The 16,982-nt window shown below is 38.8% G+C and overlaps 1 protein-coding gene across 2 annotated transcripts in view; it reads right to left on the reverse strand.

The window, feature by feature from the left end:
* The window catches only part of Wdr81 (WD repeat domain 81), a 34,193-nt gene extending 18,936 nt beyond the window's left edge, over positions 1 to 15,257 (reverse strand). Inside the window, exons 1-8 of one of the 2 annotated variants that reach the window (XM_017623342.1) lie at positions 14,242 to 15,257; positions 13,046 to 14,180; positions 11,159 to 12,987; positions 8,815 to 9,675; positions 8,580 to 8,755; positions 7,626 to 8,519; positions 5,755 to 6,350; positions 4,907 to 5,687 (exon numbers count right to left, since the gene is read on the reverse strand). In XM_017623342.1, coding sequence (XP_017478831.1) covers positions 5,453 to 5,687; positions 5,755 to 6,350; positions 7,626 to 8,519; positions 8,580 to 8,755; positions 8,815 to 9,675; positions 11,159 to 12,987; positions 13,046 to 14,180; positions 14,242 to 14,836 — 6,321 coding nt within the window. In that variant the 5' untranslated portion in view covers positions 14,837 to 15,257 and the 3' untranslated portion in view covers positions 4,907 to 5,452. Of the gene's footprint in view, positions 1 to 4,906; positions 5,688 to 5,754; positions 6,351 to 7,625; positions 8,520 to 8,579; positions 8,756 to 8,814; positions 9,676 to 11,158; positions 12,988 to 13,045; positions 14,181 to 14,241 lie in introns of those variants that run through there. The other variant, XM_017623343.1, reaches the window with a different exon arrangement.
* Positions 15,258 to 16,982: the final 1,725 nt, after the last annotated feature.

The raw sequence follows: 16,982 nt of genomic DNA on the forward strand, positions 1-16,982 counted from the left end.
ATTAAATGTTGTAAGCGACACAGAACGGCTTTGTGAGCGCTAATTTTTTGATAATAATGCTGTATTTGTATTTAAGTTTTTTTTTTTTCAAATGTGATTGATGACATAAATACTATATAAAACGCAGTTTTAAATAAACAATAGCGGAATCGACGAACTTCGTCCCGATTCAAACCATTTTATTTTATTTTATTTAAATCTTTTGGCCCAACAATTTCACCAACAACACACGTTCAAGCCAACAACACAGCGACTAGTCGCATGGCTAATTGCCGATTTTCGTAAATTGCACCTGCGTGCGTCAATGTTTCATTTTCAGACCGGGGACGTTATGGTTTCTGAACACAGAAAGTACAATGTCGAAGTATCCGAACTATTTTCGGTGCAATGGAACTATAACCGCAAAATAAATGTAAGCATCAAATATTCTTATTTTGAATTTTTGATCAAAATTACCCTCAGTAAGATGATTTCTCAATTATTGATAAAATATTAAGGCAGATATCGTGCGGTACCCAGGAGCCGTAACGGTTATAACTTTAATTAAAAAATAATAATTTTTAATGATTATTTACCGAGTTTTATTTATTATTCAAAAAATAATCATTATTGTTTGAGTTTTATATTTTGCTGAGAAAATAACACAAAATTTTTATTTTATTTTATTTTTTTTTTAGAAAGCTTAGCTTTTGGTGTTTTTCTTAAGCAGCGGTAGCGAGCTAAAAATCCTCAGCTCTCTCTAAAAGATATAAGTAAATATGTGACATTCTTAACCTTTAGAACTAATACTAAGCCTAAGACTAAACCTAAGACAAAGACGAATATGATTACGATGGCGGACCCAAACACGAAAATGAATTCAAAGACGAACATGCATACGAAGGCGATCACGGATACGATTAATAATAATTAATTAATAATAAACAATTGGGTATTATTGTTGTAAGTCTCGTGAAGAGAACCAGAGTTTTCCGATCGAAAAATATTGATTTTCAAGAATTCTATACCATTTCTCCGAAAAGTTGTTTTTTTCTCATATAAAAATACACGGAAAGTGTTGTGCGCTTTGAGCGACCTCTAAATATTTTTTGATTTCAAAATGAAAAATAGGGGTATACTTTTTTCGATATAGAACAATCCTAGGGAGTGAGAGCATTACAATTCTGACTTTACTGTTTCGGGACCACCCTAATGTGCATACCTATATACATATAAATAACGCGACTTCTGACCTTGAAATGTTAAAGCTAAAGCTAAAACGCAGTTAATTGCTTTTCTGGCAAATGTCGGCTGTGGCGTTGCGTGAAGACTACTGCTTCGAGTTTTGAGATCGCAGGTTCTCGAGTCCGCTTGGAGGAGGTTATAGAGTAAAGTAAGTCAATTATTTCAATTCAAATATAAATTATAAATTGTAAAATTAATTTCATGTGGAAAAACTTACAGCCGATTTCACCAGCAATTTAAATGGAAAATGATTTTTTATTTTCTGTAAATTTCCATATAAAATTCAAAATTTATCGGTATTTTGTGATTTTTATTTTTTCGATCATGGATTTTTATTTCTTTCGATCATTTTTAACCTTTATGATTGCGACTGCGTTTTTATGACCGAGTTAAATGTGAAAATAACGATTGTAATATGACCAAAAAAAAAAACACAAATAAAAAACGCTCAAAAATTTATCGAAAAAAAATCTTAAAATAACCGCCAAATTTGATCGGAAAAATAGAAATTAAATTTTAACGGTTAAATTATGTGATCATAACAGTTACGGTACTTGGTCCTAAGTAATACAGCTGCCACAGAAAAGCGTTAATTAAGAAAAAGCTCTGACTGAAACCGTTTTTGTATGTTTTTTTCGAGGCACACTGGGGAGGGATGTACAGTATTGGCTAATACAATAGCACCCCCATTTCAAATTGATATTGTTGGCCACTCATGTTTATTTATTTACTTTTAGGAATTTTTAATAAAACAGTTTATTATATAACAAAACCCATAGTTAACCCAAGGTTAAAAGTTTTCCAAAGACTTACAAAAAAAAAACACGAAAAATGTTCACTTAAATTTCAAACTTTTTTTCTGAAGTGTTAGGATTTTTCGAGTACACAGTTTTATAGCCCACTCAATTTGAGTCTAGTAATGTACAAGTTTCAAGTAGTTAAAAGTTACCGTTGATTTTTAGAATTTTTTTCGCCGAAGGTGTTGCGAGTTTCTTCCATATAAAAATGAACTGTGTTTATTCGTGATATGGAAGCAAATGGGACAAAAAAAAAAATTTAAAAAATCAATGGTAATTTTTAGCGACTTGAAACTTGCACATTATCAGACTAGAATTGAATGGGCTGCAACTGCGTACTCGAAAAAAATTCTATCACTTCTGAAAAAAGTTTGAAATTTGGGTTAAAATTTGTAGTTTTTTTTTTTTTTTTTTCTTTTTGGGTTTCGGTTTTATATTAGTTTTGTCAGAGAATGAACTGTATTTGAATTGAAAATTCTAAAAAAAAAAATAATTAAAAATAAGTTGCAAACAATAGCACTTTGAAATGGGGGTGCTATATAGATATGTCCAATACTGTATGTACATTTTGCACCTTTACTAATATTCTATTGAAGTTTTCGATTAAAGGCAAACAAGATTAAAAAGGAGTGGGACCTGTGTACATAAGTCTTGAGCGAACTAATAAACCAAAAATGAACTACCTAAAATCAAGGTTAGGGCAAAATCAATGAAGGAAAAATACGAGACACTCTTCCTGGCAAGAAGTAAACTGCGTATCTGAACGTATGTATGTATATACATACATATGTATGTATGTTGCATACATAAGTGTATGCATATAAATATTTATAAAAGTTTTGTCGATTCTTTGGCGCCAACACCCAGTCATCGCTTCCGCAGGTGTTGGTGTTGCCAGTGGACGGTAATAATTTCGATTGACTTCCAAGATTTGGGGATCCAACCAACACTGCTTAATGGTTAGTGAGTAAGTCGCAAAATTTTAGACGCACTATTGTCCTCTGTAAATCCTCAGGGTAACAGGGTAACATAACCATTGTGAAGCGAATCAAAAATAAATGCATATAAGGAAGAAAATATGAATACGTGCATACATACATACATACATTGTACATATAACACCGTTTCGTAATCAGCTTCATAAAAATAACGTATAAAAAAAATAAAACTATTGCGAAAAAAATGAGATGATAAAATTATATTTAAACCGGACTGCACTTGGCATCTAAAGGCTGGGCATCAGCATTCGTTGCATTGATCCTACATGCGAAAATATGCATCATCAGCTACATATCGTCGACGTTTTTGCAAAACCGCCTAAATCGCCGTTGTAGGGAAAAATGAGAATTGGTAACCCTGAACTCCGGGCATCGAGATTGATGCATAAAAATCGTTATTAAAACAACAGATTTGTAAAATAATAGCCAGAGAAAATACCGCCTATCGAGGCCAATGCCTTCAATGAATAAAACGTTTTTTCGCTCTCCTGTAAAATTTGAGTGCCCTAAGATAGGCGGTTGTGCAAAAACATCGACGATATGTATGTACATACATATGTACATATTTGTATATAAGTATATGTACATATGTAAGTTTGTCCATAAGTGCACATCGAAAGTTGTATGCAAGCAAGCAAGCGCAATCTGTATAAAATACAGCGCCCTATCACTGCAGCAGTTTAAGAAGTCGCTGCTGTTACAAGTGCCTCCTTTGTGTTGTCGTTTTCGATCATCCTGCTTTGGATGCGTGTATAAGTATATCGCGTAAGAAAAAAGCACAACAAAAAAGTAAACTAAAATAAGCATTACGAATTTGAACTAACCAACTTGCTGCAACCAGCACTGGGCACAGGAGCGCAGTTGAACTTGTTTCTTGCACGATTGCTCGATGATTTTTTTTTTGGGGGGGAAGTGCAAATACATACATGCGAGTATATTCTTATATGTATGAATACAATATTGCATATATTATAAACATGCATACATATACATAGAAACATGGTCGTAGCCAGGTAGGGGAAGGATGGCGGGGCTCGAGCCGACCCCACCGACATACATACATATATGTACATATGTATATGTATACAAGAATTGCTCGACTAAAGTAATTTGATTTTGGAATACCGTGTGTACCGATGATAACTATTAATCAATTCAGATGTCAATCTTATCGAATGAGATATACAGCAGCGGTCAATGATTAACAGTAACCTTTTTAAAAATGCTTCTATGGTTGCTCTCTGTGAGAAACTGTTGCCTTTTCAATATAAAAATTTTCCTCGCTTAGTGAGGAATATAAGTTACAGTAAGTAACATAAATCTCCTTCCCGTGTATACATGGATGTTAATCCTGAAATAATTCCGAAAATTCCGAAATAATACCGAGCCCCGGAATAGTTTCGAAGGTAAGAAAGATGCCGAAAGATTTCGAAAAATATAGGCCGCAAAGCTCCGGAAAAGTAAGGAAATCCCGAAAACGCGAAAGATCTCGAAAAACAAAACACGAAAATCACCGAAATGTCCTGAAAAAATGAAGAGGCACGAAAAAGCAAGAACCTCAAAAATTAAAAAAACAAAAATCCGGAGAAAAATTCCGAGAATAATATAAATCTCTAAAAGATAGAAATAAAAAAAAATATCAGCTATTCTTTTTTTCCTGCACCTTGTCTAAATATTCGCTGGCGAGAAGATTTATAAACCGATAATTGGTACAAACAGCACGATGTGCCTTCTTGCGATTTGCCACCGTACTTTGAGATTTCAATATTCGAACATGTATTGATCAGGCCGAAACCATTAACTGCTCATTTATTTGTAACCGGGCGACGAGTAGTTGCTTAGTTAAGCAGATTGAAAGCCGATTGCGAAAGTTTTCGGCTGGTCGTTGGCGTTGCAGACAGGCGCATGCGGACCTCGACTGCAGCAAGGTAATAGTGCCATGCACTTTATATACCAATCACCAAACAAAAATATAAAAATTATTTTCACAAACAAGTCTTATTAAATTGTATATATTTTTGCTTGATTTTTTGTAATATAGATGAAACTATAATATACGTGTAGGTTTTTTACTTACAGTTATTAGCCTAAAGAGTTCTATCACTCTTATATAAATATTAAATGGAATTATTTAAATGGAATGTTCACATCAAAATACTTCAAATCGATATCAATCAACTAAATCATATTTGTTGGTATGTTTTTTCTAGCATTTTGGATACAGAAATTTAGTATTGCTTTAGAAGTCAAACTAAATAGTAAAAATATTATAACACAATTGAGTACTATTACGTTTTGAAAGCACATGAGCACATTAATACGTACATATGTATGTACATACTTGTAGGTACATATTTGGTATTTTTATTTTGAAAACTTATGCGATTTCAATAATTCTAATTTAAAACATATGTATTTAAAAACATTTACGTACTAACATAATAGTACAATATTTCCACTTTCATTGCCGGCTAAGAATGTGCGATTTAACGGTAAAACAGCCAGCGAGGTCAGCACTCCGCGGAATGTTTCAGCGCGCAACTTGGTGACTGTGTGTGCAGCATGTGAGCTGCTAATGTCTGCATAAATACCGACACGATTGCCCGTGGTGGCATAAATTAACTCCGAGTCGATGGTTTGAAGGAAATGAGCGGGTTCGGCGGGTGGTCTGCAAGCAGACATTTGAGAAATATCATAATATGTTTATAGATATCATAAAAACGTGAAAAACTCACTTCAATTGATAGTGCAAAATGCCATCCGTTGCATGCCATACTGCCAAACTGTGATCCAACGCCGAGCTGATCAATTGCTGATCATTGGGTGCAGCTAATTGTAATAAATCGCATTCCATTGGTCGCCAAGCGTTTAAAATGCAACCCGTACGTGTATCGAGCATAACAATACTACCCGAAGACAGTCCTACGGCGAGCCAATTGCCCGATGGAGCGACCGTTAGACAACGCACGGTGGCATTACTCTGTGTTGCAGTATTACTCACACGCCACTCGTTCACATATTGCATGCAACGTGTATCGATTATTTTCACCGACGATTCTGCAGTGCCGGCCATGATGAGCGGGCTGGGTGAGGGCAGTGCTTTAACTACGGTTATGGGATTGTGTTTGGGCGCATCTAACACGCCCAATGGACGTCCAATGAAGGGATCCCAAATATGTACACCCGAATCACAGGAGACCACAAAACGCATAGCCTCCAGGAAAGCGAGTGAATGTATGGATTTTTTGTGTGCTGTGTAGGTGAATTGACAGGAGGTTGTCTTACGTCCGTCGCCCTCGCTGCGCAGCGACCATAGTTTAACGGTTTTGTCCTGAAAGTGGTATGTATTTTTTCTTGTCTTTACTGCTTTATTTTGTCACCAGTATTTTGAAATGTTCGGTATTTCTTGCGTATAAAAGCACGTTTTTCAACCAAACCAGTACGAAATTTAAATGAATAAACAATTTTGAAAACACATGAAAAATTAAAAGTTTATGACCTTAGTTAAGTAGCGTAGGCCTGATGGTGCCGCTGTAAAAAATGCATGCGCGGGAGCTCGAGATTTTCTGATAATAATAATAGATTGGCGCTTGCACATATGTATGTCAGTTTCTGGCCGAGCTTCTCCACCGATTTGTGGCGTGCGCCTTAATGTTGTCACACAAAGCTGAGGGACCTACAGTTTAACGCCGACTCCGAACGGCGATTGTATTTTTATGAGGAGCTGTTTTTCATGCCAGAAATGCACTCGGAGGTTTGCCATTGCCTGCCGAGGGACGACCGCTGTTAGGAAAAAACCTTTTTTTTCTATATTTTTTTGCGATGTTGCTTTGACCAGGGCTTGAACCCAGGTGCTGCGAAGTGGAAGCGCGCACTGCTTACCACTACACCACAGCGGCCGACTGATTTTCTGATATCCCTAGAAAATGCCAAAATTGTATCCTACAAAAAGCTTTACCTAAATTCGATAACGTGGATATAAAAAAGTACTCTAAACCATTCCAGACCAGGATCATAATCACGTTCGCATGATAAACAGGTCTAGGTGTCAGGTGAAAGTAGTAACGTGTGATTAATCTCGTCGAATACTTTCGACCGGTCCAGTATAATAGTTCAATGAACACATTAATTGAAAAAAATAAATAAATCTTACTGGCTCAAAAGCCGACTGTGAAACCCTAATATAACTATGTAGATAAGACCCGCAACTCAGTCTGCGTGAATTGTGGCATAAGATATAAATAAAGCTTAACTCATAACAGCGGCATCTAGCTAGGGATATTTCCTTCTTTGTAGTATTTTCTTCTGCATAGTTTGAATCAAATCAAGCATTAAGTACGATTTTTCTAAAAATATTGGCCCCACCGCCACCTTCCTTATTATTTTAGAGCCTATGACGAGACCAGTAGGGAGACAATTTTCGGATCGCTAACTGCTTAGAGAATCTCCCTACAGATATCTAAGGAACACGCTACATTGTTAAGTCGCTGTAGTAGTTTTTGAGCCAATGAATGATAAAAAAAAAAATATAAATTGCTATGAAATTTAACAAGTGAGTAAATAATATGTACACACAATACTTACAAAATAAAACTTCTTCACTCACCTTAGAAGCCGATATAAAACTATTCTCGTTGTCCAATGCCAGAATCGAACGCACCGAATTTGTGTGACCAAAAAAGGATTGCAATTTGATTTGCTTTAAATTCAACATCATATCCTTATCGGGCCGACTGATTTCGTGACGCCAGTATGCCAACCAATTGCCTTTCAAATGTCTCAAAGTTGGTATTTGTTCGAATTTGTATGCGACCATATCCAAAACTTCCATTGGTCCAATATCCTGTTGCGATTGCTTAACTGCACCGGCCGCAACAGCACTAACTACTTCAATGCGGTTGCCAATGACATTCGTGCCGAAACTATTGGCCACAGACAATTCATGCTCCGTTAAATTATCTTTACTCTTACATGGGCTGTCGACCGCATCGTCGTTGTTTGATTTGCCAGCACCCGGTTGCAAAGAAATGTAGTTGGGTTGCTCGAACTCGTGGCAAAGGGTTAAAATAAATTCTAAATTGCAAATTGTACGTTGCATTATAGCCTCGCCCAAAAAACGTAAGAAGGACAAGTAAGAAATGTGCGCTAGTGCCGGACTAAACACGTCGCGTATCTCTTCACGTTCACGGCTAGAATATGCGCCGCCGTCTTCAGCCGCTACTTCGCTTATTGGTGATATCGATAATGGGTTGTTTGGCGAATTTTCAAAATGTTCTCTAATACCAAATGCCTTATCGAATATAAGGAAATATGGCCGAAGCGCGGGCAAGCATAAATGCTCCTTTGACATATCAGGACCGATACGTACGCAGAGCGTATAAACTGCATCCAACCATTTACGTGCCAACACAGAACGTCCCAAATAGCCGCTGGGCATGAGAAGACGTGTTGAGCCAAGTAAGCGCACTATTGGCAGCAGTATAGTGTTGAGTATTGTTTCCTGAAAGAGAAATATTACAAGAGGTAAGTAAGCGTGAAGGTTGTACAATAGTATTTATACCTTCAAATGCTCCATTAGAGTGGCATCCATCAAGCAGGGCACTAAGTACTTGAGCAGTTGTAATGTACTTATGATGGCGCCCTCAAGACTGGCTGTTATGCGCTTTGCACTCAAAGCAATTAGCTCACTTATGTGTGGAAAATATTGCATCAGTATAACTTCCTCGCCGAATAAAGCTGTTAAAATTTGTAAATACTACAGAAACTAAAAGGCTGAGAAATTATCAATGGCATACCAGCTATGGACATTAGACACTCCAGCACACGCGCTGCACTGCGATCGCCCACTACACGCGCATCGGACATGGAGAAATAATTAAGGTTGCCCACCTCCGCATGCTCACTAGTTTCTGGCAGCAAATTCTCTTGTCCTACATAGCATAATGATAGCATTTTGAGCAAATTGCGGGTAATATAACGCGAGGTAAGTGATGGTCCCAAACGATGTGCCAACCAAATCAAACTTTCTGCACTCATTTCGGAGATGCGATTATTTTGTGCCGCTTTAGCTTCGGACATTTTCGATATTACCGAGGCTTGCAGCGAGTCCAAAGCAACTTGCGACTGCAACTCGGTTGCCTTCTTGCTGTCGGGCATCTGTTTCTTGTCAGCGTCAGCAGCAGCAGCAGCAGCAATTTGTTGAGATTTCAATTGTTTTCGTTCCTCCTCCACTGCTTGCGTAATAATCTCAAATGAATCGATACTTTTGCGTGAACCAATATCACAATCGATGGTATTCAGTTGATAGCTGCGTCTTATGGCGCTGGCAGGTATTTCAATTGTTGGCGATTTGGCGCCTAATTGTGCGGTGGGTGAATCATTTGCGCACTGGCTACTCAACGAAACCTTATCGCCATCTTCCAGAGATGTGCTGGAGATTTTTGAGCCATAGAAAATTTCTGAAATTGCTAATTTTTCGGATGCTGTATCGCTTTGGTTGTAATCTTCTTTAGCTTCCTCGGCTGGAGTTGGACGCATGTCAAATGAATCGATTGATTTATTTTCACTGGTACCACAATTGGAGATACGATCCGAAGAATTGGCATCATCATCAAAGCTAAAGACATCTTCGACTTCGGGCTTCACTGAGGTGGTTGCTAAGGAAAAACAAAACAAAGACAAGTACAAATAAGATAGTCATAAATATCGAAATCGATAAATAAAACAATCGATTACAAGTATATTGGTAAAAACCATCCCTATGATACAATTAAAAGCACAGATAAGAAAATCATACATAGCGGAATCGATATATAAAGCAATATGTTAACAGTTTATCGATAAAAGTCATTTGGGAAAAATTTGAAGCGTGAAATATTAAAATATATATTTGCATATATCGATATTGATATAATATTTAAATACATAAATCGCCATATATTGATTAAAATTGTCGAAAAATTATAATACAATAACCTACTTAAGGCATATCGATAAAAGTCAAGGAGAAAATAGTATACAGGTACATATCGATAAGTGTATCGAGAAGTGATTGTTCATGGGATGGATTCATTAATTGATCGATAACGGAAGTATATATAAACATCGATAAGCGATAACCTACTTAAGGCATATCGATAAAAGTCATGAAAAAATAGTGTACAGGTACATATCAATACGTGCATCGTTAAGAATATTGACCAATATATCGATAACGATAAAAATATTACTATATCGATAAACATTTCTATACACATATAATACGCATAGATATGTATCGACAATTTTATCGATAATATAGAAACATATCGGAAAAATTTATCGATAATATTTAGCTATATATTGTGTATTGGAAAAAATATCAATAATCGACAAACATTTTCCTATAAATAATCAAATGTATTAACAAATTTAGCGATAACAAAATCGGTACATTTATATCGTAAAACGAGATGTATATCGATAGACATAACATTTGAGTTTAGGTTATTTTACATAGGATTAGGTTTGAGTAATGTGTGGACTGCTTTTTATACCCGAGCGCACTTGTGCACAAGGGTATTATAACTTTGTTCACATAACGGTTGTTTGTAACAGGCAAAACGAATCGAGATAGATATTGACAAATGCATACATAAATGATCAGAATGAAAAGAGAAATCGATTAAGCGGTGTCCGTCCGTCCGTCCGTCTGTGCACACGATAACTCGAGTAAAAATTGAATTATCTTAACGAAACTTGGGACGTGAACTTCTTTTGGGCGTAGGACGGATGGTATTGAAAATGGGCGAAATCGGACAATAACCACGCCTACCTCCCATATAACGGTAATTTTAAGAAATACGAAAACTGCGATATTTTAGAAACTAAAACTNAAATTGAGGCCGCTTTTCATATAACGGTAAATTTCAAAAATGCTTAAAATTTCAATATTTCGAAATTTAAGGACGCTAATTTACTCAAAATTGATACGCCCCGGCTTACCATGTAGCGGTAGCTTTCGGAAAGGTGAAAGTCATATATTAAATACTTGCGCTGGGTATTTAATGTTCGGCTCCGCCCGAACTTAGACTTTCTTACTTGTTTAAACATATAATTCTTCATTTACGAAAACCATATTCACGTAATCTTCACACTCACCCGGTACTTTCACATTTAACGTTGCATCATCCACGCTTTGTTCAGCCTCCTCTGTCGACATCAACGTCAAAGAGATATCCTCTTCTGTAGAGGCATAATTTAAATTTCGGCTTGTTCTCCGACTACCAATACGCTCGCCATTTGTTGAGCTATGATAATGGAAGCCATTGCCATCTTCAGGCTCCTTGTAGCCGCCAACAGCCTCAATAAGTGGCGCAATAAAATTGTGTAGAAAACACTTCAATCCGAAGCGTACAATTAAGCGTAAAAGAAAACTGTGATGATAGAGCTTAACGGACTTTCGCGACTTGAATGAACTGCTCATGGAGAAACGCACCTGCCCACCACCTGCACAATTTGCATCCGCTATACGTGTGCGTACCGAAATCATGCCACGTTCAAAGCTTTCCACATCGTATAATTTCATAATGGGCAACAACAGGTACTTTTGTGTATTCACAATGCCGAGCGCTTGCGCAACTGGATCGAATAGATTCCATGCACTTAAAATCGATGTCTGTTCATCCAACAGCAAATCAATAATGTGCGGTAGCAATAATTCCACGGGTGAAAATTGCTCATAACCAATAGGTTCTAACAAACGGCCGATATACGCACAGCAAGACATCACCTTACACTCGGCTATTTTGCGTTCGAAGAGGACACGCTGACGATCCATGTCGGTGTATTTCGCGCACTCACGTCCATTACAATTGAAATGGGTACACAACTCCAGCAAGGAAGCGTTGAAATCGAATTGATGCAATGAGCGTATGAGCGCATAGGTTGGGTAAAAATTGGAGGGAAAAGGTATTAATTGATTTGCGAAAATTGGCTCGAGTAATTGAGTGGCTGAAGGCGATGGCAGCCCCTTTTCAGTGATTAGGTCGACTCGCTGTAGCTGCAGCAGCAGGGCGACGACGTAACGCAAACACTTTGGTATATCTTGGCGATACATTTTAGCCACTGTGCGGCAGGCTTGCAGTCGGTCCTCGATGCTGGCGTTGACGCCGTTCATAAGCATTGCGCGCAGGCGATGCATAGCAAACAGTTCCACAATGAGGCCACCCAGCACTTGAAGCTCACGCTCCCGTTTCTCCATTAACAGATGTTTAATTGAGCGCTTTTTCAGGGTAGTTGGACTTGGCGCAAGTAGACTTTTGGGTTGCTGTTGGCTTTGTGTTGCGGATGACTGCACAACATTTGATGCACCCTCTAGAAAGAGACGATTTGTAAACGAATTCTCCGAGGAGTGAGCCTCAAACAACATATCACTGTTTATAATTTTCTCCACTGTATTTGTGGCTGGCTTTTGCTTTGGAAATGTGCGTGCAAAGAAAGTCTCCATTGTTTCGAGCGACTGGAGTAGTGCACAAGGATTATAATCTTTTGGCAAATCAATAAAATTAGTGCTAGGATAAAAACTCGAACTGGAAGTCATATCGCTAGCAATGTTGTTTGCGCGCGAAGACATACGCGGCGAAGAGGATGATCCTGCAGTGCGACGTAAGGAAGTGGACATAGCCGAAGTATCGGTTGCAATTGGAACGGCTGTATCGGGAGCGTTGAGGTTCTCCGTGCTTTTGGCAAGACGTCTAGATTCGTGTGGACGGAGCGTGGAGCTGGCGGAACGTGGAGAACGCGGCGGTGCGTATAACTGGCTGAGACGTGGTGGTGTCTTATTGAACCATGGGGATGGGAAACGTTTAGCAGGATGGGGAGTGGTAAAAAGTTGCACAATGCCACGTTGGCAGAGGTCTTTGTGCTGATCGACCAAACTGAGACACACATTCTTCGATTTTACAGCTGCTTTGCCAGATAATTTGTAGCTATAATTTAATATTTTGGTTAAATGACTGTAAGTACGTTTCGATTGTTACAACTCACCCAAAATTGAGATCAATCCAATGCTGGAGCCGTTCACTTACATATTGCGACTCCAGAGCTTCTCGATGTTTTGCGATGAAATCTTCTGGACAAGAGGCCCATGTCGGCAACTCCAAATCGGGTAAATCTTCATGTATGCTCTTAAAAATCATGGGATCCGAGTAAAATTCTGGTATGCATTCATCTGGTGTCCACTGTTGCAGGCGTTGTATAGATGCAGGATATTCCGCAGGCACCCAAATGGGACGCACATGTTGGCAGAGTATGTGTTGCGGCGTGCGACGTGCCATATAAACAAAGTATGTGATTTCCGAAAGAAAGTCAGACACATGATGCGGTGCCTGAGTGCTTGCAATAGCTGCTATTGGATTACTAATCGTATTTAAGCCCTGATGAGTAGCGTGCGAAAACATCAAATCCAAGTGTACATCACCCTTATTGAGACGATATTTGCTTTTGGTCAAGTCGCGCCAATTCAGGCCGTTGCGTGCTGTAAAATCACTTACCCACGGCATTATTTGGTGATATGCAGGGTTGTCGAGACTACGACCAGAGGCATTATTTAATATCGTTAAATAATCGTAATTGGAAAGTTGACCATTGCACCACATCTCACAGTATTCACGCAACGTAAATTGCTCCAAGTCGTACGCGAACTGTAGATCAAATTTGGTGTTGCTTGAGCAATCGGCTGTGTCTTCGTCTGGGTCATCGCCATAAACATCGCAAACAAAACTGGCATTTTCGTTTTCATCTATTACCACGGAATTGTCTCCTTCTGCACCATGCGCCGTTTCGGTAGGTGATGGTACCGCATTTTCATCATTATTAAGTGACAGTATGCAGCACTCAAGCCGTGGAAGTACTTGTATCCAGAGATTTTCACGCACCATAATGTCATGTAGACGTATATCACCCAAAAAGAGGCCAGACGCTTGTAGCGCTTTCGAGAGCTGTATGATTTGGTAAATGATAAAGAGCGATTTGTTGTGAGATTTACCCAATATTGACGGCGAATAGGTAATGCAATCGTAGAGACTTGTTACGATGGCAGGCGGATAAAAGATTACGCAAAAGTGCGTCGAAGTTTCGATTGTAATTAGAGCGGGCATAATATTTGCATGACACTCAGGACCTGTTAGTGAAAAAGAAAGTAAATGAAAATGTAAGTATTGAAATAAATATATGATTCATACCAGCCACATCCTCGCCAACAACGCTCACAGTATCCAAGCCTTCGCGTAACCGGTCTAGCTGACAATGTATGACCGGACAATTATATACACGCTGTATCAACTCCTTCAACACAACGTCGTAAAGTACCAGACCGCATGTGGAAGGCGAACTTAAAGTTCTGACTGCTTTACCAGCAGCTTTTACATATTTCACACTGGCACCAGGATAGCGTTTGTATGCCGCCTCCCAAAGATTTTTAAAATTTGTGCTTGTCACATACCCAAGCGCTTGTGAATAGGTAAGTGGATAGTTGCCGCCAGCATCTATGCCTGCGTCTAGGCCACATTCACCTGTATGGCGTTGCAGTGGAAATACTTGTAAATTTGGTTTCTTCGGATAAGTTTGCAGCAATATGCGTGTCCATGGATGATCCAGGGGATCAGTTGGATGAGCGCGCTTATCTAACTTGGGCCAAATAGTGAACGGTGCTATTTTGCGTCGTTGCTCCAAAGTCTGCAACCATTTTTTATCACAAATCAACTGATAACGACCAGATACAGTAGTTTCACACAAATGCTGTGCGTTTAAGCCGATTTCACTGCATAGCGTGTCCATTTTGGAGATATTAATTTAATTCCTCTTAACTATAACATTTTTCTTTAATTTTTAGGTGCGCAATTTTTTCGCAACTCCCCGATATTAAAACGTAATAGAGCTTGGTGAGCAAGCTGCTTGAACCAAAATATTTCAATTGCACAAGTTATATGTATACTTTTAGCACCGATTTCACATTTTTCCATTACTCGAGGTCATTTACTTTAGGCAATATCTAAAATTGTTATTAGAAAACAAAGAGATGACCTTTGCAGCCAAAGAAACTTTCTGATTTATTTGATTGGGGGCAGCGATAGGCCGTTTGGTATCGATAGATGGACGATAGTTTCTGTTATCATATACGGGGATAGTGATTGATCACCGTATTTAATTTAGCGAATTATAATGGAAAATTATTACTTGGTATAATTATTTGAAGTTTGAAATTTATCAGTAAAAGTTGTGTTTCGCTCAATTAATGGCTAAATTTCTCGTTTTAGTAAAACTTGTTTAAATTTATCGAACAACCGATACTCGCACCTCTAATACTAATCAGCTGTTTGCCAATATGACAACACAGGGTGATGTGAATCCCCAGCCAATCATTTTTTAACACTTTCTTAGCCAAATGTTTGTAAAATTTTATTTTTAAACGCAGCTTTGGAAATCCAAAACTTTTGTAATTTTACAGAATATAAAAAAATAGCATAAAACAGTTGAGTCGAAACTTTATAACTTATAAGACAAGGACCGCCAAATTTTTATACATATTGATTATTGCTTCCCGAGCTTATGGGCCATTGGGATATCACTGAACCACTGTTACAGCCTACAATTCCCACTGCATCCTTCGTCGGGTGACTGCCAGATACCCCAGAACCATGTGCGCTCCTTACTTTCACCAGCGACGAAGTTCAGGTGGTGATCGGGAAGCCTCCAAAGCCGTTGGCTCCGATGAATTATGCCGTTTGATGCTTGAATACTGTGGTCCGATGTGAGGAGAAAACCTCACTAAGGCTCTAAACTTGTCGGTGGCCACTCCCATATTGCTCAACATGTGGAAGTCTAGGAGAGTGGTCCCAACAAAACCCAGGAACCCAGCCAACAAATGGGGAATCTCATCGGCCAATAACTCTCCTTTTCCCCAGTAAGGAAGACATTTGATGCCTAATAGTACCACTACACTTGCTACTCAAGTACTCCAGGTGCAACCTGTCCTTTGCTGCGCATTAACATGACTTCCATACCTTTTTTGACATTTGAGAGTACAAAATCAACAACAATCCTGATTTTTACTTCCTACAGCATTCTTCGGTGGATAAGGGCAAACGTCGAATGACCATAAGGATGCATAATCTCCTAAAACCCAGTGCGCTTCTTTTTTCACCAGCGACGAATTTCAGGTGGTCCCGACGGACTATACCTGTTGTTGCTGAAACACAAGAGTCCGATGGGAGTGGAATATGTCACTAAGGTGCTTAACTGTTCCTTGACCACACTCATCATACTCGACATGTGGAAGTCTGCGTCTTACTAATACACCCAATAAAGTATAGCCTTATCTGCCAATAAGTCTCGTTTGTTCAGTAGTGAAGGCATTTCAGACCTTACAGCTTCCAAACTTCACATTCAACCTAACTCCCACTACGCATCAACATTGTTTCCGTAAAGTGCATAGCAGCATCACCACACCTACGCTGTAAACGCTTAGGCAACTCTCAGCCTCCTGGTAGTTTTTTAATTGTGAAAGGCTGTCATTCAAGCTACAATAGGGCATTTCGGCATTATCGCTCCCACAGTGATTAAAAAGATGTACGACGAACTAACTGAGTGGTTGACAGTCATCTGGCCTTTTAGGGATTAAGCCACGAAGCTTAGAATTTAAGAAAAAAAAAAACGGTACCACGGGGCGTTGCCCGCTCTGTGCTACTTTCAACTTTTACATCTCAAAGCTTTTTCAGCCACCNTTTCGGCATTATCGCTCCCACAGTGATTAAAAAGATGTACGACGAACTAACTGAGTGGTTGACAGTCATCTGGCCTTTTAGGGATTAAGCCACGAAGCTTAGAATTTAAGAAAAAAAAAAACGGTACCACGGGGCGTTGCCCGCTCTGTGCTGGAGGGAGTTTCACTGATCTCCTACGCCGCCGAAAGCGCGATGTTGGG

This window comes from Rhagoletis zephyria, unplaced genomic scaffold (genome assembly GCF_001687245.7).
Source record: "Rhagoletis zephyria isolate East Lansing unplaced genomic scaffold, Rhagoletis_zephyria_1.1 Rzeph_scaffold_03148, whole genome shotgun sequence".
Lineage (NCBI taxonomy): Eukaryota > Metazoa > Arthropoda > Insecta > Diptera > Tephritidae > Rhagoletis > Rhagoletis zephyria.